The following is a 27,264-nucleotide window of genomic DNA, read 5'->3' as shown; positions in this document are numbered from 1 at the left end:
GGTGACAGAGTGAGACTCAGTCACAAACAAACAAACAAACAAACTGGATCAAAATACCTAAATATATAAGTGCTAAAACTACAAAGCTTTTAGAAGAAAATACGGACGGAAGGCTTCATGGGGATTAGGTAATAACTTCTTGTACAGGACAAAAAGCACAGGCAACAGAAGTAAAAATAGATAAATTGAACTACACAAAAATGAAAAGCTTTTGTGCATCGAAGGACACAATCAAAAGAGTGAAAAGACAGCCTATCAAATGAAAGAAAATGTCTGTAAGTCATATATCTGATAAGGAGTTACTATCCAAAATATATAAAGAACTCCTACAACTAGACAACAACAAAAAGAAAAAAAACTTCATTTAAAGCACATGAAAAGATGCTCAGTGTCACTAATCATTAGAGAACTGCAAATCAAAACCACAATAAGATGCCACCTCACACCCATTAGGATGGCCACTATCAGAAAAACCCATAAAATAACAAGTGTTGGTGAGAAGAAGTTGAAATTCTCATGCATCCTCGGTAGGAATGTGAAGTGGTGTGGCCACTATGGCTGGTAGTATGTATGTATATGTGTAGTATGGTGGCTCGTCAAAAAATTAAAAATAGAATTACCATATGATCTAGCAATTCCACTTGTGGGTATATACCCAAAAGAACTAATGCAGGAACTTGAACAGATATTGTACACACGTAGTCATGGCAACATTATTCACAATAGCCAGAAAGTGAAAGCAACCCCAGTCTCTATCGATAGGTGAATGAATAAAAATAATGTGGCATATACATACAATGGAATGTTATTTGACCCGGAAAAGGAAGGAAATTCTGACACGTGCTACAACATGAATGAACCTTGAGGACATTTTGTTAAGTGAAGTAAGAGGTACCTAGAATAGTGAAATTCACAGAGACAGAAAGAAAAATGGTAGTTGTCAGGAGCTGGGGAAAGGAGGGAGAGGGTAGAGTTTCAGGCAGGTGCGGTGGCTCACACCTGTAATCCCAGCACTTTGGGAGGCTGAGGTGAGAGGATCATCTGACCCCAGGAGTTCAAGTCCAGCCCTGGTAACAGAGTGAGATCCCCATCTCTACAAAAAAATCAAAAAGTTTAGCTGGGTGTGGTGGTGCACACTTGTAGTCCCAGCTGCTCAGGAGGCTGAGGTGAGAGGATTGCTTGGGCCTGTGAGGTCGAGGCTGCAGTGAGCTATGATTGCACCACTGCACTCCAGCCGGGGCAACAGGGCAAAACTTTGTCTCCAAAAATAAAAATAAATAAAATAAATAGTAGGTAGAGTTTCAGTTTAGCAAGATAAAAAGAGTTCTCAAGATGGATGGTGGTGATGGTTTCATAACAATATGAATGGACTTAACATCCTTGAACTGTACACTTAAAAATGGTTAAGATGACAAATTTTGTTATGTCTATTTTACCACAATTATTTAAAAAGTAGAATAACGCTCCCAATTCCATTTTGTAAAAAACTAGTTGATTTATATTGAAGTTTGTGCTTTTGAAGTAATTTGTTTCATGGGAAAAAGCTCATTAGAACTTGGGCATGTGAGTGTCCCCCATCAACAACTGCCTAAAACTTCCACAGTCATTGGGCTCTGCTCTGCAAATCCACTTCTCCCTGCCCACCCCCATCTTGCTGATGGAAGCTCTGGAGTCGAGGGACAGCCAGAATGGGTCCAGGGTCCACCCATGCCAACTAGACCTAGACATGTTTTCTTTGACTCTGGTTTCATGTAGGAAGTGTAGGGGAAGATGAGCAATTGACCTTGAAGTATTTTGACACTGTGTAAGGAAGTTAAATGAAACAGGCTCAGAAGGAGGTCAGAGTAAACCCCCAGAGACACACAAGTATAATTCACCTCAATCAATGTTACTAGAAGTGGATGGCGATGGGTCCTGCAAAATCTTAGTCCTGCCAGCAGTTGGCACTTACCAGTAAGTTGTCACCAGCTGTGTGGCCATGGGGAAGTCATTAACCCTCTCTGGGCTTCACTCATCACCCTTAACATGAGGACAATACTTCCCCTATCTATCTAAAAATGTTATTAAAAAAAAAAAACGAGAAAACTGTATATGAAAAATGTTTCAAAACTAGTCTAAAGAGATATCTCTATAAATATGAATTTCTTTTAGGTTCTCAAGTCAGTCTTTGTTTAACAACGAGGCCAATTGTTCCCTTCTTGACTGGACTTGTAAGATTACAGGTACTCTCTATAAAGTGTAGGCACAGGATCTGGCCCGGAGTGGATTCAATACGTGGCAGCCACAATGGTTTTGACTTACTGCTGCTCCCCTGTGAGTGTCCCTGACCCACCCTCCTCACTAGGAGAGGCAGGGAGGTGGGATGGTGGGAGGATAGTGGGAGGGTGGTGTGTAGTTCTGATTCTGCATGTCCAGCACCCATTCCCCCGTCTTCTTGTAAGGGCAGCCCTACTTTTCCTGGGGGTAATTTTCCTGCCCTGTGTGGTTCAGGTGTGGTGCCCTTGCTCCCTCCTCCCTTCCCATCCTTCCCTGGTCCTCCAGGCTGGGCCAGCCAGCATATTCCCTCTCCTTCCCTCTCGGCCTCAGTAATCGGTTCAGTGATGATGGGACTGTGACCAAATCCAGGATAAGGAAACACAACTCTGGGTCTTTTGCTGGACCCACTGGGAAACAGAAACACTCTTCTATGAAACCACTTAGATGGCAGAAGGTAAGCCTTGATCAGGAAGAAAATGAGGCCAACACAAAGGAGAGAGAATTAGAGAGAGAGAGAGAGAGAGAGAGTCAGACAATTGATGAACACATTTGGATATCTGGAGTCAACCAAATCTAAACCATTGCTGGGTGTTTTAGTTACTTAAGTCAATAAATCTACTCCTTCTTTAAAATTTCTAGTTTGAGTCAAGTTTCTGCCCCTTAAAGTTTTCATTAATGTTAATTGGGAAAGAAATAGACTTTGAATTATCCCCCAACCTCAATGATGTCCCCTATTTTTCTTCTGGAAGGATCCCCATAACAACCACTCACCCTGCGTCCGAACTCTTCCCCTTGCTTCACCTCCCGAGGATAGCCGTCAATCAGGAAGCCCCTAGTGTCCCCGAGGCTGGCCACCATGGCCTCCTTCAGGAGCTCCAAAACGATGCCCTGGAGCAAAGCGAGAGTGGTCAGGACCTGAGCTCTTTCACAGAACACTAGAAGTACCCCAACCCTCCTTCAGTCAACCACTGAGGGAGGGAGGGAGGTTCAGATAAGGTTAACAGCAGACAGCAATTGACCGTATTTCATTTCACTCTTCCACCTCCACCCCATATTTTAATATCTATGAAATTGGCAGGTATTTATAATCAGTTCTGAGTCATAGTTTAATTGTTAGTGTTTTTTTCTTACTGGTATATTCTTACCAGTTATCTGTCTTAAAATATTGGCATCTTAGATTAGATGAGATAAGGTAGCTGTATTTCATATGGTAGCACTCCATGAATTAGGCATAATGGCAATTTAAAACTAGACAAAACATGGTATAAAAAGTATTTTACTGGCCGGGTGCGGTGGCTCATGCCTGTAATCCTAGCACGTTGAGAGGCCGAGGTGGGTGGATCACCTGAGGTCAGGAGTTCAAGACCAGCCTGGCCACCATGGCGAAACCCCATCTCTACTAAAAATACAAAAATTAGCCGGGCATTGCTGTGGGCGCCTGTAATCCCAGCTACTTGGGAGGTTGAGGCAGGAGAATCGCTTGAACTCAGGAGGTGGAAATTGCAGTGAGTCAAGATCGCGCCACTGCACTCCAGCCTGGGTGACGAGCGAGACTGTGTATCCAAAAAAAAAGGTATTTTACTGTTAACTTTTTTTCCAGTAAATATTTTATAAAATTTGACATCTACTGACTTAAAAGACTTTTGGTAGATGTAGCATTTTCAAGTAACATCACTTTCTTTGTTGAAAATTTGTATTTAGCAAGTGCTTATGGTAAATGAAGTAGGAGAAATACACCAGAGTCTGGAAATTGGTAGAGGAAAAACGCAATCAGCTGCCAGTGGAGGAATTCCCTGCTCATGGGCTCTCTGGCTTTTGGCAGGGGCTTGGGGAATGCGGCCATTGCGAGTGTGGTTAGAATCTATCCCTAGATAATCGTGAATGAAGTCTTCATGAAGTTTATATTCTAATGAAGAAGACAGACAACAGATGAACAAATAAATATATAATGAAGAGTCAGCTACAGATAACTGATAGGTACAGAATTAAAGCAGGACAAAGAGGTATAGAATGCTAGAGGTGTTACTTTCTATAGGGTGGTCAGGGAAGGCATCTGATAAAGTGTAACACTGAAGTGGAGATCTGGATGAAGTAAAGGAGCAAACTATGTGACTGTATGAAGGGAGAGAATCAGGCTGCAGACACAGCAAACGCAAAGGCCCTGAGGCAGGAACAGGCTGACTTGTGGCAGGAACAAGGAGGCTAGTGGTGGGTGGGAGTGAGCAAGGTGAGAGTGGTGGGAAGTAACACTGGAGAGGGAGCTGGAGGCCAGAGCTGCAGGAAGGACTCTGGATGTCATCCTAAGTGCGGCGGGCAGCCATCGGAAGGTTTTGAGCAAGGGAATAGCACACTTTAATAAATGTTTTAAAGAAATCATTCTGGCTGTGTCAGAGGTGTCTGAACCAGAGCAACTCCATCTTGAATAAAGGCTGGATAAAATAAGGCTGAGACCTACTGGGCTGCATTCCCAGAAGATTAAGGTATTCTTTTTTTTTTTGAGATGGAGTCTCACGCTGTTGCCTGGGCTGGAGTGCAGAGGCGCGATCCTGGTTCACTGCAACCTCTGCCTCCCAGGTTCAAGCAATTCCCCTGCCTCAGTCTTCCAAGTAGCTGGGATTACAGGTGCCCACCACCACGCCCAGCTAATTTTTTGTATTTTTAGTAGAGATGGGGTTTCACTATGTTGGCCAGGCTGGTCTCAAACTCCTGACCTCGTGATTCACCTGCCTCAGCCTCCCAGTGTGCTGGGATTACAGGCATGAGCCACTGCGCCCTGCCAGGTTAAGCATTCTAAGTCACAGGATGAGATAGGAGGTCAGTACAAGATACAGGTCATAAAGACCTTGCTGATAAAGCAGGTTGCAGTAGAGAAACTGGGTAAAACCCACCAAAACCAAGATGGCAACAAAGGTGACCTCTGGTCTTCGTCACTGTTACACTCCCCCCAGCGCCATGACAGTTTACAAATGCCACAGCAATGTCAGGAAGTTACCCTATATGGTCAAAAAGGGGAGGCATGAATAATCCATCCTTTGTTAAGCATATAATCAAGAAATAACACATAAAATGGGTAACCAGTAGCCCTCGGGGCCGCTCTGTCCATGGAGTAGCCATTCTTTTATTGCTCTACTTTCTTAATGAACTTCCTTTCACTTTACAACTTGCCCTGAATTCTTTCTTGTACAAGATCCAAGAACCCTCTCTTGGGGTCTGGATCGGGGCCCCATTCCGGTAACAGCTGCTGTGAAAAGAGGAGACTTTAGGGAAAAGAGTGGGCTCCAGGAGGCCAGCTAAGTGGCAACTGTAAAGGTCTGTTTTCCTTTCATGAGGACCATTCTGGCTTCCAGGTGGGAAGCAGAGTGCATCTGGTTAGAGAGGACTCAGACAGCTCTGTTGCTAACAGAGACTATCATACAGCCCTCATTATAGAGCCTAGCATGGGACCCAGTGTGGCAGGGATGAATATTTCTTGATAACCCTACCATTCAGCTTCTTAGAGATGGATGGTGACTTAAGAAGGAAAAAGACAGAAAAGGGGATATTCTTAAATTACACAAGAAGATAGCAAATTTCAAGATAATCATACCTCCCAGAACTAGACCAAAGCATTATTTTACATTTTCTGGGGGTTTCTAATTCTAGGCTCTGCTGCACCACACTCACTTCTATTTTGAAGCCTTTCCAATTCTAAAGTGGGATGAATTTGGGGGGAAAATGTGAAATTAGGCCAACATTCGAGGGTCTGGTAGAGCAACAAGATGGAAGGAGCCTGGGCCAGCTCGACCTGGTTGGGCAGAAGGGCTGTCTGCTGTAGACCTGCCTGCATCTGTATTGCTGCAAAGGAGGGAAATACAATACAGCTATTGCTTCTTTGGGTTTCTTAGTTCCAGCAGCTCAGATTCATTACAAAAACCCCAAAGGTCTCCCCAGACAGGAAAGGCAGTAATGTGGGGCAGGCCGTGTTGCTTACTGAGGGCACCAGGTCTCCACGTTCCATAATGTCTCTGATCAATTTGCTTCTTTCAGATTCTGATGCCAGTTCCTCACGCAGGAGCTCGCCAGTTGAGAGATGTGTAAATCCATATTTTTCCACCAGCTTTTCACACTGTGTGCCTTTGCCAGAGCCAGGACCACCTTGAAAAGAAGTCATGTGTCAGACATGCATTCCAAGTCTGGTGCCTCATTTTTAATGGTAGTCACCATGGTGAGCAAGCCTCAGTGTTCCAGTCACTAAGCATGTATTGGGAACTTGGGATTTGCTATACCAGGAGCTGTGCTGAGAGTGGTGGATGCAAGTGGAGAATGGGATACAGCCCTTGCCTTTAAAGAGCTTAGACTATCCATGAAGCGGGAGGGGGCAGGTGTTACAGAAAAACAAGCAGTTACTTTTCATAGACCACTTGTAACCCATGGTCACGGGCAGTTAGTGAAGACGAGTACAGCCTACTATCGGGGCACAGATGAGGGGTAATTGGCTCCGTTTTGGTAGAGATGCAAAGTCAGCAAAGTTTCCTTGGAGAACCGAACCTGCTCATGTGCAAAGCACTGGCCACAATTCCTGATACTTAGTGAATGCTCAACAAACGCTAGCTTTTAATTTAAAAAAAATAAGTGTTTTTATTTTCAGCAATCACAAACTTACAAAAGGGTTGTGAGGACAAAGAACTTTCAGAAACACTTGGGAATAAGTTACTAATTGGATGCCTCTTTACTCCAGAATCTTTTAGTGTCATTTCCTACAAACAAGGAAACAAGCACATCCTCCTTCATAATGATATCCTTGGACCCCTCCAAATTTCAACTGAATTGTCCCAATTGACTCAATAATGTCCTCTGAAGTCAATGGGTCGAGTTCAGGATCACACATTGCCTTTAGTTGCCATGTCCTTCTGCTCTCCTTCAGTATGCAACAGTTTCTGTGGGTTTCCTTGACACATTTGAAGATTATGAATAGTTATTTTGTAGAATGTCCCTCAATATGTCTTATTATCTTATTTTTTCCCTAGCTATTATCAATTCTGAGTATCTGCCATATCCCCTTCATGAATAGCATGTCTTTGACTCTTTCCCTTGCCCTCCCAAGTTCAATCAGTTAAGTCACAGGATTTTACATCTGAAAATAATAAAAATAGCTAACCTTTATCAAGTGCTTATTGCACCAGCCACTATTCTAAACATTTTAGGTATTATGTATAAGGTTATATAAAATAACCTTAAGAGGCATGCACTGTCATTATTCCCATTTTACAGATGAGGAAGCAGAGGCACAGAGAAGTTAACTCCATTGCCTAGGCTGCACTGCTAGTGAGTCGCAAGCCTAGGATTTGAAGGCTGGGCTCTGACTCTCATGTTCCCTTCTCTCCTCCCCACTGTGGCCACATTGACCTGGCCACACTTCAGGTCCTCATCCTCTCCGCCTGGCATATGGCAATCTCTTCACCTCTGCATGTCAGAATGGGAGGGGCTTTGGAGCCCCACAGACTTGCTAGCAGGATGATGTGCCTGGAAAGCAGGGCACTCCCACCTCCATAGCACTCAATGGCCTCCTATGCTCCCAGAGTAAAATTCAAATTCCCTGCAGCAGCATCCCAACTCTCCAAAATCTAGTCCAACTTTATCTCTCCAGCATCTTCCCCCCTATTTCTTTTCTTCTTCTTCTTCTTCTTCTTCTTCTTCTTCTTCTTCTTCTTCTTCTTCTTCTTCTTCTTCTTCTTCTTCTTCTTCTTCTTCTTCTTCTTCTTCTTCTTCTTCTTCTTCTTCTTCTTCTTCTCCTTCTTCTTCTTCTTCTTCTTCCTCCTCCTCCTCCTCCTCTTCTTCTTCTTCCTCTTCTCTTCTTCTTCTTCTTCTTCTTCTTCTTCTTCTTCTTCTTCTTCTTCTTCTTCTTCTTCTTCTTCTTCTTCTTCTTCTTCTGCTTCTGCTGCTGCTGCTTCTTCTTCTTCTTCTTCTTCTTCTTCTTCTTCTTCTCTTCTTCTTCCTTCCTCTTCTCTTCTTCTTCTTCTTCTTCTCCTTCTCCTCCTCCTCCTCCTCCTCCTCCTCCCCCTCCCCCTCCCCCTCTTATTCTTATTCTTATTCTTATTCTTATTCTTATTCTTCTTATTCTTCTTATTCTTTTTTTTGAGATTGTCTTGCTTTATCGCCCAGGCTGGAGTGCAGTGCTGCGATCTCAGCTCACTGCAACCTCCACCCCCCAGGTTCAAGTGATTCTCTTGCCTCAGCCTCTCAATTAGCTGGGATTACAGGTGCGCACCACCATGCCTGGCTAATTTTTGTATTTTTTGATATAGACAGGGTTTCACTACGTTGGCCAGGCTGGTCTCAAACTCCTGGCTTCAAGTGATGCACCCGCCTCAGCCTCCTGAAGTGCTGGGATTACAGGCATGAGCCACTGTGCCGGGCCCCTCTCCCCCATTTCTTACCCTCCTCCAGCACTGTCATGTCCAACTAACACAGTTCTTGGACTAACACAGTTCTTTCAATGCTTTCCATGTGCCTGGAAAGGAGGGCACTTCCACCTCCATAGCATTCAATGGCCTCCTATGCCCACACAGACTTTTCCAGGCTACCATGCTTTTGTTCTTCTTGGTCCTCAGCTTGAAAGGCCCTTTCTTCCTCCTCTTCTCTTTGTTTTCTCCCCCAGCTTTATTGAGGTATCATTGATAAAACTATAAATTTAAGGTGTACAGTGTGACGATTCGATATACATATATATTATGAAATAATTACCACAATCAAGTTAATAAACCTTCACCTCACATAATCTTTTTTTTTTTGTGATGAAGACATTTCACATCTCTTCTCCTAGCTAATTTCAAGTAGACAATACAGTGTTGTTCACCGTAGCCATCATGCTGTACATGAGGTCTCCAGAACCACGTCTCCTCACTTCCCCAGCCCCTGGCAACCACCATTCTTACTATCTGCTTCTATGAATTTGACTTTTTAAGATTCCACGTACATGTGAGATCATGCAGTATTTGTCTTTCCGTGCCTGGCTTATTTCACTTAGCATAATGTCTTCCAATATGTTGTCACAAATGGCAGGATTTCTGTCTTTTTATGGCTGAATAATATTCTATATTCTAGCACATTTTCTTTACCCATTCATCTTTTCTTTCTTTCTTTTTTTTCTTTGAGATAAGGTCTTGCTCTGTCCCCAGGCTGGAGCACAATTGCACAATCACAGCTCACTGCATCCTTGAACTCAAAACTCTTGGGCTGAAGCAATCCTTTTGCCTTGGCCTCTTGAGTAGCTGGGACTACAGGTGCACATCACCATGCCCAGCTGATTTTTAAATTTTTTGTAGAGACAGGGTCTCTTGCTATGTTGCCCAGGCTGGTCTTGAACTCCTGGCCTCAAGCGATCCTCTCACCTCAGCCTGCCAAACTTCTGGGATTACAGGCCTGAGCCACTGTGCCCGGTCACATTCATCCTTTTTTCTAATGATCAAGGTCTTCCTCAGCCCTTAGGTCTAGATCACATGTTTCCCCTTTCTGGCAGGAGCCAGACCTCTCACCCTCAGCTCTGTTGCAGCCAATGCTGTAAACAGCGCCGGGTGCTCCCTGCCTGTCTTACTCTTGGGCTGCAGCTCCCTCACTGGTCGCCGGCCCTGCAAGCTTCTCTGGGTGCCCTGAGCACATCACACAGCACTTTGCACGTCGTAAGTGCGCCACAAATGCCTGACAAAGTTTTCTTGCTAAAAGGAAATATTTACCATCAGCATGCAAAAACATGATTGAAATTTTAGTCTGGTAATGAGGATTTATAACTCATTCTGCAATTTTCCTGGTTTGCCTTTTCTCGTACTCAAAACTCCTTTCTTTGTGCAGTTGGCAAGTTCCCTCTTAAGGGACATTAGTTGTTGACCCTTTTTAATAGAAGGGCCCCTCCTTCCCCCTTCTTTGCCTTGCCAGAAAATCCAGGAAAGGCCTGAGTTTTCTGTCTTCTGCTCATCTATACAGCTGCCCTAAGCCAAATGGGGAGGAGGTCAGACCCCTCATAGTATTGTCAGGGATGGGCTGGACATAATAGGAAAACAGCAATTATAGCGGCTCCCCAAAATAATGCAGACCACTTAAAGCAGCAGCCAACCGCCAGCTAATGCTATGTTTACTGTAAGCACGATGTCTCCTGTCTCTCAGTATAATAGGAATGGAGAGTGTGGGAACAAGGAGGCCACTCCAGAGAAGTGGTGCTTCCAGGTAAATGACTAAGGGGGTGCAAGTGGCTGAACTCCTGCAAAGGCCGTCAGGGCTTCTGTGGCTGGATTTACCTGGAAATGCTTTTTCTGGGAAGGTTGGGAGCCCTCCATGTGGAAAAGATATTTTCAGACTCGGCTTACAAGGCAAAAATGCCATGTTCCAATTATTTTCTTCCTTTAGCATCCTGCTAATATGACTATTACAGTTTTTGTTCCTCTAAAATGTTATTTAATAAATCTCGACACAAAGGCAATTAAAAATCTTCAGCTCAAATTAACACCAGCTGTGTGTTGAACGGCAGCCGCTGCCCCGGTTAGAAACTTCTGTGGGAGCAACAGCTGCAAATTTTTAGCATTCTTTGGCCAAATGGCGCAGGCACTGTGGAATTTTAAGTAATCTACACAATAGCTTGATTCTTCCCTTGGCTCCAAACTGAAGAACAAAGTGATTTTATCACTGCAGTGAAAGCACAAAAACTGCTGGTAGAAACATAAATTTTCATATACTGCCACTGACATATCTTTGAGGTCTTAACTTATGACTTTTAAATAAAAAACAACAGGGCCTTGATATCCCTCCAGGATAATTTGTTACACGGCAAAAGACATTTTGAGGAACCACATCTCAGAACAAGTGGGCTGTGTCCTCTGGTGGCAAGATGACTGATGACAGACAGGAGCTGTCACATTTACTGTTATTTCACTAATTTTTAGTGTATCATTACCCAAGGCTCGAACGCCTGAACACCATACCATGTGACGTGATTCACAAAGAGAGTGTGGAATATGAGCATCTATTTTGAAGGTGTCTGTAAATACCTCAAAAAAAGGTGGAAAAATGTAAAAAGCGTTCCCCTGTGAGGCCAAAGGTGCTACATTGTGAAAAGTGCATGTACTGTGAACGCCCACTTTGCATCTCAGTAAGTCATTTCACTACAGGTCTGGACAGCATTGCCACAGAAGGAAGGGAGGGGAGAGACTGCATGGGAATTGCCAGCCCAGGGAGTCTAAGTCTGCCTTCTCTTCAGTCCCTGGTGTTCTTTGAGAAGTAGAACTGAAGCCATCTGCATCACCTCGGCATGCCCACGTGGGTCACCTTTTCCAGTTTGCTTTGTATTGACAGGAGCAATCCTCTCCTGTGAGATAGCTCCTGGATTCAGCATCCTGAGCTGGGCTCCTTAAGATAAGGACCAGCCTCTGCCTCCCAGGTTCAAGCGATTCTCCTGCCTCAGCCTCCCGAGTAGCTGGGATTACAGGCGAGTGCCACCACTCCTGGCTAATTATTGTATTTTTAGTAGGGGCAAGGTTTCACCACGTTGACCAGGCTCGTCTCGAACTCCTGACCTCAAGTGATCCGCCCACCTTGGCCTCCCGAAGTGCTGGAATTACAGGTGTGAGCCACTGGGCCTGGCCTAAAATGACCTTTGTTGACATTTTATTGCATCTTACTAACTCCGGGATGTTACCTGGAATTAAGCATGAAGTTAATTAACACAGCTCTTTTTAAAGAAACATCTATTGGACAGCTAGAATGGGTTTGACACTGCTAAGCACTAGAAATAAAAAGACCCAGAACTGGGTCTTTTCCATCAGAGAGGTCATAATCTAGTGGGGAGATGGAGAGGTGAACCATCATCACAGCAGTGTGATAGGTTCTATGAGTGGGGCCTGTAAACACCATTGCAGAAGCACTGGCTGGGACTCCTTAGGAAGGGGAAGGGTAATTAATCACCTTTGCCAGCACAAGGAAAGTGTGGGAAAGATGGCATAAGGCTGAGCCTGGTGTCTTCAGTAATGGAACTTGGAGCATGAAAGGGCTCTGCATCTGCACAGGGGTGGAAATGGAGGAGTATGAAGTATTATGAAGGGCACAGGATGGGTGATCTGACAATCAACACTGGTTCTACCACTAACTAGTCACGTGGTTATAGAGCAATCTTTTAATTTCTCTGAATCTTAGTTTCTTATCTGTAAAATGGGGGCAAATAATCACCAACTTTCTGCCTCATTCCACTTTAGGGTCTCCCTCATCTCCCATACCTGACCAGTTGCCAAGCTCTGTCAAGTCTACATTTGAAAAGTCTCCAGCTTCATCCATATCCCTACAAAGGACATGAACTCATCATTTTTTATGGCTGCATGGTATTCCATGGTGTATATGTGCCACATTTTCTTAATCCAGTCTACCATTGTTGGACATTAGGCTTGGTTCCAAGTCTTTGCTATTGTGAACATGCTGCAATAAACATACATGTGCACGTGTCTTTATAGCAGCATGTTTTATAATCCTTTGGGTATATATGCAGTAATGGGATGGCTGCATCAAATGGTATTTCTAGTTCTAGATCCCTGAGGAATTGCCACACTGTCTTCCACAATGGTTGAACTAGCACATGTACCCTAAAACTTAAAGTATAATAAAAAAAAGTCTCTGAAATCTGTCCCCTGTTCCCCCAAATGTCAACAAAAATGTTCCTATTCCCATCTCTCTGTTAAAATATTGGTGCTTGGCAAAAGCTATTTACAATGAAGGGCGGTTATACACCTCTATAGCTCTTCCTGAGTTACACTGTCTGGCACATCAAGGTTTAAATTAAACATGATCCAAAGTCAGTAATGAATTTGAGAACTAGCCATTACTTCCAGACTTCCAGACCACTTGCAGGTACTTAAGATATACCCGTGTGTGCACGATCTCTCTCTCTCTGTCACACACACACACACACACACGTATATATGTGACAGCGTATGTGAAGATACACATATCTAGTTTAGAACTCAACGTTTATTTTCTCTAAGTTTCAAAGCAGAGAGAACAGTATTCTCTGGGTTTAATTGCTATCGGCAAAGCTTTCCAGGCTTTAATTCCTATTCCGCCCCAGTCTGAGAGGTCTTTAAGCCTCCTCAGCACCAATGACCTTCATCACTAACCCAATTTCAGCCCCCTGCGGCTCTAGCTGAAACCGAGCGTTCGTTATTTGGATCTATTCTCCCACACTGATAGCATCTTTCTCTCCCTTTCACTTTTCCCTCGACCTCACTTCTTCTCAACTCGTTCCTTGTCGTCGTTATGACCTCACAGGGTTGGCCCATTCCCTGTGGGCTCCACTTACCTCCCTGGCTAGCTGGACGCCAGCCCCTTTCTAGCAACTTTGAATCCTTTGCCCTACTTCAGTTCTATGGAAGCTGCCGTGTCACCATCAACCTGCTCTCCCTGCCCAGCCCACCATAGGCTTTATTTGCATCTATTCTGGGCTGCTAAGAGTTCCCTTGAGAGAGTCCAAAAACTGAGCCAACTGAGTCATGCTATCTAACTTCATAATAGTTTTTAATGCTTCTTGGCAAATATCCTTCTTTTTTCCTGGTATCAAGTCGGACATCAATTGGATGTCCATGAATGGATGCTAATATTTCCCACTGTCCTTCAACACATCCTCATTCCTCTCACTCTTAACATTTTTAACCCTCTTACTCACTAAGATGAAGGCTGTCTCATTTCCTCAGCATTTTCAAAACATTGATGTTTCTATCCTTTGCCCTCCATCCTTCTTTCTCCTGTTTGGAAAACTTTATGCCATTTAGCTTAAGGCTAATTTCTCTGCTTTGGCTCCCGTAAAATACATACATATATTACAGATAACTTGATACCCTCTTTTTTGTCCATATGAAATTTATTTCTCTTGGTTGGCAGCTTCTTTTCTGTGTAACATCATGCTCAGTTTTCCCCAGTCCACACAATAAGGATCAGAATTATTATCTGTAAAATGAGGCAGTTACTGTTGGTGATGGTTAGAAATCTTTCTAGCTTATTCCTAGTAAAATTCCATAATCTTACAAAGGTTGGACACAGCTTTTTTAATACTGTGGCACTATTTTACCAGCTATTGTGGTACTATATATATGATTTACCTGCTTTGGCTCCTGTAAAATATAAATATGAATATAAATAAAATAGAAATATATATTATATATATATATTTTACAGGAGACAAAGCAGGGAAATTATATACATATAAAATATATTAATAGATAAAGCATATGTATTTACAGATACATGCATCTAGTTTATATGTATGATATATATTATTAGGCTCTATGGTATCTGCGTGTGGGATCTGGGTCTGCTTTGCTCGTCATGGTGCACAAACACAGTGCCTGAAATATAATAGACACTTTATAACAGCAGCTGAAAGACTAAAAAGTTTAATGATAAATGGATCTTCTCCTGCCTGTTCCAAGAACTTGACGCTGTCTTTTTTGTCCATATGAAATATATTTCTCTCGGTTGGCATCTTTTCTTCTGTATAACATCGGCTTGGTTCTCCCCAGTCCAAATTAAAATATTTCTACCATTGTGTGTGTCCTCTGAGTTATCTTTGTATTCTTTTTCTTTCTTTTCTTTTTTTAGCAGCGGAAAACTGCCTGTTTCCATTTCCTCTTCATTTATTGACTCCCTACCCTCTTGGAAACCATCTCATACCTCATCACACTCTGAAATTGCTCTTTTATAGTTCAGCAGCGATTGCATATTTGTCATATTACTTGTTGGCTTGCTTCTAGTCTTTGATACCTTTGACTCTGTAACACCAACGACCAACATCTCAAAATTCTCTCTTTCTCTGGCCTCTAGCACACACAGTTTGCTCACGCTCTCTTCCTTTCTTTGCCAGGCCAAAGCTCGCAGAGGGCAGAAACCACTTCACTTAGGCTGGCAGTCCCACAGAACCTGGCCCAGTGTCACAGACAATTGTTAACAAGAGCCAGTGTCCAGGAGCCTGTGGCCCCACAAAAATGACAACCCTGCTCCTTTCTTTTTTTTTTTTTTGAGACGGAGTCTTTCTCTGTCCCCCAGGCTGGAGTGCAGTGGCGCAATCTCGGCTCACTGCAAGCTCCGCCTCCCGGATTCACGCCATTCTCCTGCCTCAGCCTCCCGAGTAGCTGGGACTACAGGCGCCCGCCACCACGCCCGGCTAATTTTTTGTATTTTTAGTAGAGACGGGGTTTCACCGTGTTAGCCAGGATGGTCTCGATCTCCTGACCTCGTGATCCGCCCGCCTCGGCCTCCCAAAGTGCTGGGATTACAGGCTTGAGCCACCGCGCCCGGCCGCTCCTTTCACATAAAAGGATCACTGGACCCAAGGGCTTGAGTTCCAGGTTCACACCTCAGGCCATTCTCCATCTGGTTAGATGACTCTGATCAAGTCACATATCTGCTTTGAGCTTCAACCTCTTCAGTTACAAAATGGGGGTGGTCACAATACCTGTTGGTTGTGAGGACAAAATAATGCATGTGAATCTCTTGGATCGGTAGCTGGCAAAGTGAAACACACAATAAGCATGATAATTATTATCTGCAAAATGAGGCAGCTACTGTTGGTGACGTATAAAGTCTTTCTAACTCTAACTTACTCCCAGTAAAATTCCATGAGCTTACGAAGGTTGGACACAGCAGTTTTATTCCTGGTACTGTTTTAACACCTTTAAAGGTGCATAGTCTTCCCAGTTACAGCTTGTGAGAGGATCAGATATCTCTTGCAAATCAAATTATCTTATTTCTAATCTTCATATTTTAGAAATCTGTCATATTTCTGCCTGTTGAAATATTTCTTTCTCCCTAAATGAAAATAGGTCCCTATGTTGGGTTAAGTTTTTGTGACCGAATGACTCTTTTTCTGAGAAAAACTATTATGCCATCAGATCATGAACTGACTGTGCCCTAAGAATGATCCTCAACCAGTCTGGGCCCATAGGTCAACTGAAACCTTCTCCATCTGGGAAGAGTTGCATCACTGCCGAGCTTCAGCAGGCTGTTGCTGGGAACTGACACTCTTGGACCGAAAACAATTGAGATAAACAGATCTTTATCCTCAAAGACAACATCTTTATTAGTTCTGAAATGCACTGACTGCTTCAGGTTATTTGGTGAATATGTGGAAATATGCCAGGGTCAGCTGAGGGTTATATGGATAAACTTTAAATGGGTCTGGGAATGTCTTGATAGCAGAAACCATGCCTTATTTATCAGTGCCTGTGTATAGTATATCAACGAATGAATGATGGGTATCTGTGAACTTCACAGAGGCAACCCTGTACATGACAATAAAGTCGATTAGGGGACCTTGGCTCTTGACCACTCCTGCTTTGAACTAGTCGAGTGATTCTGGGAGAGTCACTTTGCCTCTCTGGGTGCTAGCTTCTCTGTTTGTAAAGTGAAGAAGCTGAATTAAATGAATGGCTTCCTGTGTTAGACTGTATTACTTTCTTAAATATTCCAGCTTTCCTTCCATAGTGCTTCTCCCTGTGCCTGTGAAAGGGTTACTCATCCCCACCTTCTTTTTTTTTTTTTTGAGATGGAGTCTCGCTCTGTCGCCCAGGCTGGAGTGCAATGGCATGATCTTGGTTCACAGCAACCTCCGCCACCAGGGTTCAAGTGATTCTCCTGCCTCAGCCTCCCGAGTAGCTGGGATTACAGGCACCCACCACCATGCCTGGCTGTTTTTTGTATTTTTAGTAGAGATGGGGTTTTGCCACGTTGGCCAGGCTGGTCTTGAACTCTTGACCTCAGGTGATCCACCCACCTCAGCCTCCCAAAGTGCTGGTATTACAGGCGAGAGCCACCGTGCCCAGCCTGCCCCAAACTTCTTGAAGTTAAGAGTTCCAAGGGGCTTGCTTTGGTCAACGAAATGTGGGCAGAGGCGGATGTGTACCGGTTTTGAGCAGAGGTTTTTACGCCCAGCACATGGTGTGCCAGGTCTTTTCCCTTTGCCATGAGACTGGTAATGTTTCAGCTAATAAGGGCTCCATCGGCATGGTTACCAGAGTGAAGCTGGGGAGTTGTTTGGAAAAATTCCTGAATTAGCAGATCTGTACATCTCTGGGCTGAGGCTTGGGAACTTATAGTTTTAGAAAATTCCCCAGGGAAAGTGTACAGACATCTGCAATTTACTTTGAAGTGTACAAGAAAAAGAGATGTATTGATGGACGAATAGAGGGACAGATATATAACAAGACAAGATATACAGGTTGGCGCACTCCTTATCTGAAATGCTTGGGATCAGAAGTGTTTTATATTTTAATTTTTTTTTATTCTGGGATACTTGCATTATACTTACTAGCTGAGCATCTCAAATCCTAAAATTCAAAATCCCAAATGCTCCAATGAGCAGTTCCTTTGAGCATTACGTTGGTATGCAAAAAGATTAGGACGTTGGAACGTTTTGGATTTTGGATTTTTGGATTAGGGAAACTCAGCTTGTAGTAAGATGTTAATTGAAGACTCTAGGTGGTGGGTATACATGTGTTCACTGTAATATTCTTTCAGCTTTGCTGTATGTTTGAAATATTTTCGTAATAAAAAAGGATAATTCCCCAGGTGATTCTGATGATTAGCCTGATTTGGAACTTCTAGATTAGATAATCTAAGGAAGGCAATTTGCTGTGAACTCCCCAATGTCACTGCAGGAAGTCTTTGTTGATTTTTCTTTTTATATTTACAACATAATAATGCTAAGATAATGGTTCTATCATGAATGAATAATTATTATGATGGTTAATAAAAATCCTTATTGCCTTATCAAAATCAGGGCCATACCTCTCTCTTGCAGATGAGGGGAATTTTTGGTTTTCTCAGCATAAAGCTGGAGAGAATAGTAGGGGAACTGTGGCCTATTTTGCACCAATGGTATAGTTGAGAGACCAAATATGTTTGAGAAGTCATTGCAGACTACTCAGATAAAAGTCACAATACTTTTGGCTTGATATTTTATCTAATAAATATCTGTTTTATGTGTTCTATTTGTAATTATTTAATTCTTACAACAGCTATTTGAAACAGGTGCTGTTTGTGATCCCGTTACAGATGAAGAAACCGTGCCAAGGGCCAACTGTGTCCTGGTACCACTAAACTCTACAGCCTCTCATATGTGGGACACTTCTGGCCTGTCTTTCTGGAAATCAGACAGACCTCCTTTGGGAAATGCACTGCACAGCCTGAAGTTGACTGGAATGGTCACTGGGAGCTGGGCTTTCATCATGGCCCCATCAGGTGGCCAGATAAAATACAGGACACCTAGTCAAATCCTGCATGAGACTTAAACGCCATGTCATTGTTTATCTAAAATTCAAATCTAACTATGGCTCTTGTATTTTTATGTGTTAAATCTGGCAACCCTATCAGGCCCCATCATTTATTGCTTTTTTTTTTTTTTTTTTTTGAGACTGAGTCTCAATCTCTTACCCAGGCTGGAGTGCAGTGGCGTGATCTTGGCACACTGCAGCCTCTGCCTTCTGGGTTCAAGCGATCTCCTGACTCAGCATCCAGAATAGCTGGGATTACAGGCTTGTGCCACCACGCCCATCTAATTGTTGTATTTTTAGTAGGGATGGGGATTCGCCATCTTGGCCAGGCTGGTCTCAAACTCCTGGCCTCAAGTGATCTGCCTGCCTTGGCCTCCCAGAATGCTAGGATTACAGGCGTGAGCCACCGTGCCCGGTCCTCTTATTAACAATGAATAGTAGATTTTAGGGATGTGATTTCATCTATGTTCTAACTAACACTCTATGATTTTACGATTCATTCAGCCAACACCCACCATAGCCACAGCGAGATGTGAAATCTCTCATTAGTCAAGACTGTGAAACCAAATGCCATGACTCCAGCTCTTACATGGACAGAAAATGAGGAAGGTTCAGGTCTCAGGTGAGACGAAAGGGCAGATACCGTTCCTGGTGCCTGTTGGTGGTGGTTCTGAAATGTTTTTACCCCAAGAGGCTGGTGAGCTCCTACAGCTCACAGCAGTCTAACCCCATCTTTTTTTTTTTTTTTTTTAAAGCCAAATCCACTTTTCCTGGATTTTCCAGGAGGAGGCCTACATTAGACTCTGTCATAGAAACATGATATCTACTTTCTCCTTCTTTGTAAAAAATTAAACCTCATGATTTTTACTGTGGGCACAAGGCTATCTGAAATATGGACTACATTTACCAGCCTCCCTTGCAGGTAGAAGTGTCTTCCTGACCAATGAGATGTCAGTGGAACTGGTGAATGCAACTTCCAGGCAGTGTCTTTAAAGGGAAGAAGCAAGTTCTTCTGCCCCATTTCCTCTTTCCTTTTTAATGGGCTTAGGACATAAGGGTTGGAGCTTCAGCAACCATTTTGGGACATGAGATAACTGTGGAGAAGCCACACAAAGGAGCAGAAAAATATAGGGAACCTGAGTCTCTGAGGCCATAGCATGTCACACCACTGCTATGACTGCTTGTACCTAAAATTTACATAAAATAAATTTCTACCTTGTTTAACTGCAGTTATTTTTTAAAAAACTTTCAGCCAAAATTCTGATTCAGAGTTCCAAGAGGGGCAATTGTTATTAGTTATCTATTGTTAATAGGATAGTGAATATCCTGACACTCGAAGTACTGAAATCAAGACCAGAGAGTTATCTGTCAGTGATGTTCAAGACTCACTTCCAGACTTGATTAGGGAATTAAGCTAGACTAATGTCTCTTTGAGCTCTGTGCTCCTCCTGCCAAACAGGAGTGAGTGAAATAGGCACAGTCTCTGATTTTACGCTATCTAGTGATGTTGTGCAGTGCTGGGTCTAATATTTCAGTTCAGGATTCTTTCTTCTTTGGAGAAGACTAGAAGACGAGGGCTCTGATTTTGTTCAATCTGAGCTACTACTTTAAATGTGAACCTTTTCTATATTTGCATCCTCCCACCTTACATTCATGGACAGTATTAAAAGAAAAAAGTAAAAGGAGAAGGTATAATGTCCAGTCATGGGCTGCATAACAACATTTCGCTCAATGATGAACTGCATAGAGGATGATCCCATGATATTATACTACACTGTATTTTTACTGTGCCTTTTCTATGTTTAAATACACAAATACTTACTGTGGTGTTACTATGTATTTATACTATTCGTTATGGTAACACGCTGTATGGGTTTGTAGCCTGGAAGCAATAGGCTATACCATATAGCCTAGGTGCATACTAGGCTACACCGTCTAGGTTTGTGTGAGTACACACTAGGATGTTCTCATAACGAGGAAATTGCCTGACGAGGCATTCCTCAGAACACACCCCCGTTGTTAAGTGATGCATGACTGTATATGGGAGAATTCGTGGAGGGCAGTTGTCCTCCTGGTGTTTCCTTGCCTGCCCTGCTCACCAGCTCTGGACTGGTCTTCAGTCAACATCACATTCATGCATCCAGGCCTTTCAAAGTTTGGCCCATCTCCTTCCCGTTCCTGGGCTCTGAGGGGCATATCCCTACTGCTGTGATTTGCTCCTAACTTGGAATCTCCCTGCTTGCAATCCCTCTCTCCTCAGCCCTCTCTCAAACTTAGGGAATCCCACCCATTCTTTGAGACTCCCCTTGGTTCTCAGCTTTTCTAGAAGAGGCGCCAACCATTGTGCTTTCTTTGTCCTCTCATCTCTGGTAACCTTCACCGAGTGGCTCCTTTTCAGTTAATTCTACACTGCCCTGGGATGGGCTCTGAAGTCTTCATAAGCATCAATTCTGGCTTCTGAACAGATTATAGGTTCTGTGATGGGTGGGAACATAAAAAAAACAACAACAAAAAACGAACTTCACTGTACTTACTTATCACAACAATGATGGATAACTCAGCCTTTGCTTGTTCATTTTTTTTTTTTTTTTTTTTTTTTGTGAGACGGAGTCTCGCTCTGTTGCCCAGGCTGGAGTGCAGTGGTGCAATCTCGGCTCACTGCAACCTCTGCCTCCTAGGTTCAAGAGATTCTCCTGCCTCAGCCTCCTGAGTAGCTGGGATTATAGGCACCCACCACACCTGGCTAATTTTTTAATACTTTTAGTAGAGATGGGGTTTCACCATGTTGCTCAGGCTGATCTCGAACTCCTGACCTCAGGTGATCTGCCTGCCTCGGCCTCCTAAAGTGCTGGGATTACAGGAGTGAGCCACTGTGCCTTGCCTTCTTTTGTCTTTAATGGACACTTTGTCAACACATCAACTCCAGTACACACTCCATTCTTTGAAGGATGGTGACATTTGGGACATGTATCATCAATGTAATTGTTATTTGTTTTGTATTTTGACTTTGCTTCCTCATGGTGCCAGCTACCTAACGGTGGACTAGAACCTGAGTCTAATACGGAAACCGTGTGCTACTTTACTAAGCCACATTTACCAAAAGCTGTATCTCTTTTTTTGGTTTTATTTATTTTGTGGGAAGGGGCCATAAAGACTTTATAGACTCCACATTGATCCTCCAGGACCAGAGGAAGAGTTTCTTAGTTATGGTTGGTTCTTAAAAATAGCCATGCCTCGTTGTTTTACCTCAAACCTCTGTTCTTATCATTATGGCTCTGAGATGTTTATTACTGGAAGACAGATTAGTACATTTGCTTCTGATAATGGGTCTGTATTAGTCACACCTGAGTTTGAGGAACTTGGGGGAAAGTAATTTAATCTGAGCTTTCATCATTTTCCACTATATTCCATTCCATTCCATTCATTCATTCTAAAGACATATACTGAATGCCTACTAAATGCCAGGCATCCTGATAGGTGCTGCAGAAGCAAAAAAAAAAAAAGAAAGAAAAAGGAAAAAGGGCATGGTCTCTGTCATCTAGGAGATTTAGTAAAGGTCACCCTCCAATCACTGCCTTCTAGCAAATCGTCCCCTGAAGGGGTGCCCAAGGGGTCTCTCTCGGAGTCTGCTGGCTGGCCTCGACCAGGTTTCTCACTGCTGAACATTCTCTTCCTTTCTCAACAGCAGATGTTGGAGTGAGAGGCAGTCTCAGTGCTTGTCTCAACGGCTCCACCCAGACCATGCTGAGGACTTCCAAAAAAACCAGTGTGTTCTGCTTGTGGCTCTTCCCCACCAGCTTTCCCTGCATTGACTACAAGAGTTAGTCTAAACAGGGTCATACGTAACCAGCCCAAACAGGTTCAATGCACTTTACACCAAGGTCGCTGGGCTGGTGGTGATGGGTGGATGCGTGGCAGTAATGCGTGATCCACTTCCTAGTTGAGGGCATTCCCTGCAGCCTGGCAGAACCAGGAGGAACATCTTCAGAGTCAGTGCCTCAGACAAATATGAGAAAAAATAGCACCTGAGTCTTAGGAACAAAAGTCACAGTAAAGCAAAACAGCTACACTCTGTTACAAGTGGAAAGAGTCCTTTTTTGCCTTAACCACCTGATGGTTGGTTTAAATATGTTTTCATTTGCGGCTAAGAAAACATTCAGACTTCTGGTTCAGAGGAGCCTGGAGCAAGTTGGAAAGGAAATACTTTGTGAATGTTACATTTGGAGGGCCAAAATAGTCACTGATTCCTTAATCACTGGCTTGTTACTCTGCTTCATTCTTCAAGGCAAAAAATGATCTCCTATGGTAAAATGGTCTCCTACGAGGCTAGGTTGTTGTAAACAACTGCAAGAATGTGTCAGCTAGAGGAAATGGCAGCATATAGGCAAGTTTAAGCTCAGGGCTTCAGAGACATATTCTCATTTCAACTGATTGATCTCAGCCAACTACAGCTGGTTGTACGTGAAACACCACTTAACAGCTCAGTCCCTTAGGGAGTGTTTAATTTTAACAAGAAATGTTGAGGAAGAAACATTGAGGAAACAAACAGGAATTTAACCTCTAAACTTCTGTTATGGTTTCCTCATCTTGTTCCTTTCCTTGTTCCAATTCACTTCTGAACCCATCCTCACCGTCCTTTTCTCAAGACTCTCTCCCTCTCATTGGATGTCTCCCCTCACTCTGCATAGAGTATCTACAGTGACAGCTAATGTTTGTATTCACTAGGAGCCCTGCTGCACGTGCTAACTCATTTCGCTCTCCCATCAACCCCATGACCTAGGTACGATCAATACTTCCACATGACAGGTGAAGAAACTGAGGAACAGTGAGTGTAAGGATGATGCCCAAGGTCACACAGCTGTACATGTAGGAGCGACACTTGAACTCATGTAGTGTTGCTTTTGACTAGAGCCTGTAATGCCTCCCTCTTTATACAAATGAGCTTGAGTCTCTCGTTTTAAAAATATTCCACCCTGAATATTCACTTTCCTTTAAACAGTCTTAACTCTTTCAGTGTCAACTTTCTTGAAAGTGTAGTCTGTACAGATCCCCATTTACTTACCTCCTAGTCACCCGTAACCCTCTGGCTTTACCCCTTCCCGTTCCTCTGGAACTGCTGTCACCAGTCACCAATAACTCACCTGTTGCCAAACCCCACAGACAATTTTCATTATACTTTAGTGAACCTTTCCCAGAAGAAAATTTTCCCCCTTGCCTGCTGTGATGCCACTTGCTGTAGATATCCCACCTTCCTCCCTGTGCTCTTCTCCTCTGGCTCTGGCAGGGCTCTTGGGAAGGTTTCAGGTCTTAGCTCTCTTCCAGCCTCACCCGCCCTAAGTTCACTGGGTGACTTCTTGCACACACATGGCTTCACATCTGTGTCTATAGCCAGAACTTGTATTTTTGGTGTCAGCTGTGAAAAATCTCTTGTTTAATGTACATCACTGCTTGGATGTCCCATAAGCATCTCAATCTTAAGATGTTTAAAACTGGCCAGGTGCAGTGGCTCGTGCCTGTAATCCCAGTACTTTGGGAGATCAAGGCAGGTGGATGGCTTGAGCCCAAGAGTTCAAAACCAGCCTGGGCAACATGGTGAAACCCTCTCTCTACCAAAAATACGAAAAATAAGCCGGGCGTGGTGGTGCATGCCTGTAGTCTCAGCTACTCTGGAGGCTGAGGTGGGAGGATCACCTGAACTTGGGAAGTCGAGGCTGCAGTGAGCCATGATTGCGCCACTGTACTTCAGCCTGGGTGATAAACGCTGACAACAACAAACAAAAAAGTTTAAAACTGAGTTCATCTGTCTCTCAAAATCTATTTCTTCTGCAAATTCCTTCTCTTTGCATGGCACTTCTGTGTCTGGAATCGGTTCCTTACAGTGGGTTCTTGGTCTCACTGACTTCAGGAATGAAGCCGCAGACCCTCGTGGTGACTGTTGCAGTTCTTAAAGATGGTGTGTCCGGAGTTTGTTCCTTCACATGTTCAGATGTGCCCAGAGTTTCTTCCTTCCGGTGGGTTCGTGGTCTCGCTTGACTTCAGGAGTGAAGCTGCAGACCTTCGCAGTGAGTGTTACAGCTCTTAAAGGTGGCGTTCCTCCCAGTGGGTTCATGGTCTTGGGGACTTCAGGAGTGAAGCCGCAGACCTTCACAGTGAGTGTTACAGCTCTTAAAGGTGGCACATCCGGAGTTGTTTGTTCCTCCCAGTGGGTTCATGGTCTTGGGGACTTCAGGAGTGAAGCCGCAGACCTTCACAGTGAGTGTTACAGCTCTTAAAAGTGGCACGTCCGGAGTTGTTTGTTCCTCCTGGTGGGTTCGTGGTCTCGCTAACTTCAGGAGTGAAGCCGCCAGTGAGTGTTACAGCTCATAAAGGTAATGCAGGCCCAAAGAGTGATCAGCAGCAGCAAAATTTATTGGGAAGCGCAAAAGAACAAAGCTTCCACAGCATGGAAGGTGACCCCAGTAGTTTGCTGCTGCTGGCTTGGGTGGCCAGCTTTTATTCCCTTATTTGTCCCTGCCCACATCTTGCTGATTGGTCCATTTTACAGAGTGCCGATTGGTCCATTTTACAGAATGCTGATTGGTCCATTTTACAGAGTGCTGATTGGTCCATTTTACAGAATGCCGACTGGTGCATTTTTACAGAGTGCTGATTGGTGCGTTTACAATCCTTTAGCTGGACACAGAGTGCTGATTGGTGCATTTACAATCCTTTAGCTAGACACAGAGCACTGATTGGTGCATTTACAATCCTTTAGCTAGACACAAAAGTTCTCCAAATCCCCACCCAAACCAGAAGCCCAGCTGGCTTCACCTCTCACTTCCATCCATGTGGCTGTCTAAACCAGTTGCTTCTGAGACATGCTCAGGTCCTTTCATTCACCTGTTCCCACAATGGACCTTTATGGTCCATTGATTCTGCCTCCTAAATCTCTTGGATCTGCTTTTCTTTTTTCACCTCAACTGTCTCCTTTTTCCTTACCTGAATGACCATTCTGATGACCGTGGCTGACCTCCTGCTGAAGCCTAGGCTTCCTGTCCTGGTTGCCAGAGTGCTCCATCTGAAGTTGGAAGCTGACAATGTGTCACTGAGTAAAAGCCTTCATGGCGTCTCGCTGCCACAGGGTGAAGTTCATACTACCTCTCCTGGGATCACAGTCTCTCATGACCCAGATTTTGCCTTGTCTTCAGCTCTGCTCTTACCATTTCCCATCCATCTCATCTCTGAGGCTCCCTCCTGCACAAACCATTCCCTCAGTCCTTGCCTTAGGCTCACCCCTACTTTCTTCCCACTTAGCACTTGGCCAATTCCTTTTCTTCTTTTGGACTCAGCTCTGACTTCCTCTCTCAACTCTGATCCCTACTTCAGTCTTGCTCCCATTGCCTGCGCCTCTGCCATTGCGTGTGCCAAGCTGTGCTATTTGTTGGGTTCCTCCCTACAACACGAGCTCCTTTAGACTGGGGAGCCTTGCCTTTCATCTTTGTATCCTTAGGCTGCCATTTTGCTGATATATAGTAGAAACTCAATAAATGTGTCAAATGAACTAACAAAATTCACCCAAAGCCATATATACCTAATGGATGAATGTACTATAGCAGAGAGAATATCTTTATCATGTGGGGAGTTTAAGCACCCCCCTTTAAGTCTATATATCTGCTTGTGTAGGATTTTCCTCCTCCACCTCCATACTAGGCCACTGTTTGAGATCAGTATACAGGGGAGCTACTCCATCCCACTCACAGGGAAAATCTCAGCATGACCAGGTTCCCTCAGACCCACCCAGCATCACATGCTCAAACACTTGCTGATTGCTGCCAATGGCCCGCAGAAGTAGTTTTGGCAATGCTCACAAAACAGGTGCCTCTGCTATTTCTTTATGGCAAAAGACACAGCATAAATTCTGAAATCACGGTACTTTCAGTGATGGTTTAGGGTACTTTTATGGGTTCAAATTGTTTCCTGTTTTGAAGTTAAAATGGAATTTAACATACTTGAGAGAAACACGGCTGGAGTAGACAGAGGTCTTTGTCATTAATATTCACTTGCTATCGTATTTGACCTTTGTTTTCAGACATCAATGGCTAGATACATAGGAGCAAAGTAAAACAGAAAATTGCAGTACTTATTCAAATAATTATGGCAAACCTCTCTCACCCACTATATTCCCACAACTTCACCTACATTTTGATTTCCTTGCTTTTACAGACACTTTTAGAGCATGGACTTTGATGTCTGAGAAACTTGGGTCTGAGTCTCAATTCTGTCACTTATTAACTGTGTAACTCTGGGAAACTTATTCAACCTTTTTGAGCCTTGATTTCTTCAATTTCTTCCCTGTAAAATGGGGAACAATATGAGTGCTGATGACTGGTGTGAGGATTAAATAAGATACTGCATATGGGGGCCGGGTTCGGTGGCTCACGCCTGTAATCCCAGCACTTTGGGAGGCCGAGGTGGGCAGATCACGAGGTCAGGATATCGGGACCATCCTGGCTAACATGGTGAAACCCCACCTCTACTAAAAATACAAAAAAATTAGCCGGGTGTGGTGACAGGTGCCTGTAGTCCCAGCTACTCGGGAGGCTGAGGCAGGAGAATGGCATGAACCTGGGAGGCAGAGCTTGTAGTGAGTTGAGATAGAGCCACTGCACTCCAGCCTGGGCAACAGAGCAAGACTCCGTCTCAAAAAAAAAAAAAAAAGATACTGCATATGAAGACAGCACAGTATCTGGAACAC

At 43.8% G+C, this 27,264-nt stretch overlaps 1 protein-coding gene across 2 annotated transcripts in view; it reads right to left on the bottom strand.

Moving 5' to 3' along the window:
* The window catches only part of AK5 (adenylate kinase 5), a 283,050-nt gene that overhangs the window by 44,646 nt on the left and 211,140 nt on the right, over nt 1–27,264 (bottom strand). For both annotated transcript variants that reach the window (XM_063624158.1, XM_063624159.1), the window contains exons 11-12: nt 6,227–6,390; nt 3,028–3,144 (exon numbers count right to left, since the gene is read on the bottom strand). In XM_063624158.1, coding sequence (XP_063480228.1) covers nt 3,028–3,144; nt 6,227–6,390 — 281 coding nt within the window. The remainder of the gene's footprint in view (nt 1–3,027; nt 3,145–6,226; nt 6,391–27,264) is intronic.

Source organism: Symphalangus syndactylus, chromosome 12, assembly GCF_028878055.3.
Source record: "Symphalangus syndactylus isolate Jambi chromosome 12, NHGRI_mSymSyn1-v2.1_pri, whole genome shotgun sequence".
Lineage (NCBI taxonomy): Eukaryota > Metazoa > Chordata > Mammalia > Primates > Hylobatidae > Symphalangus > Symphalangus syndactylus.
This window is presented reverse-complemented; position numbering and strand designations above follow the sequence as displayed.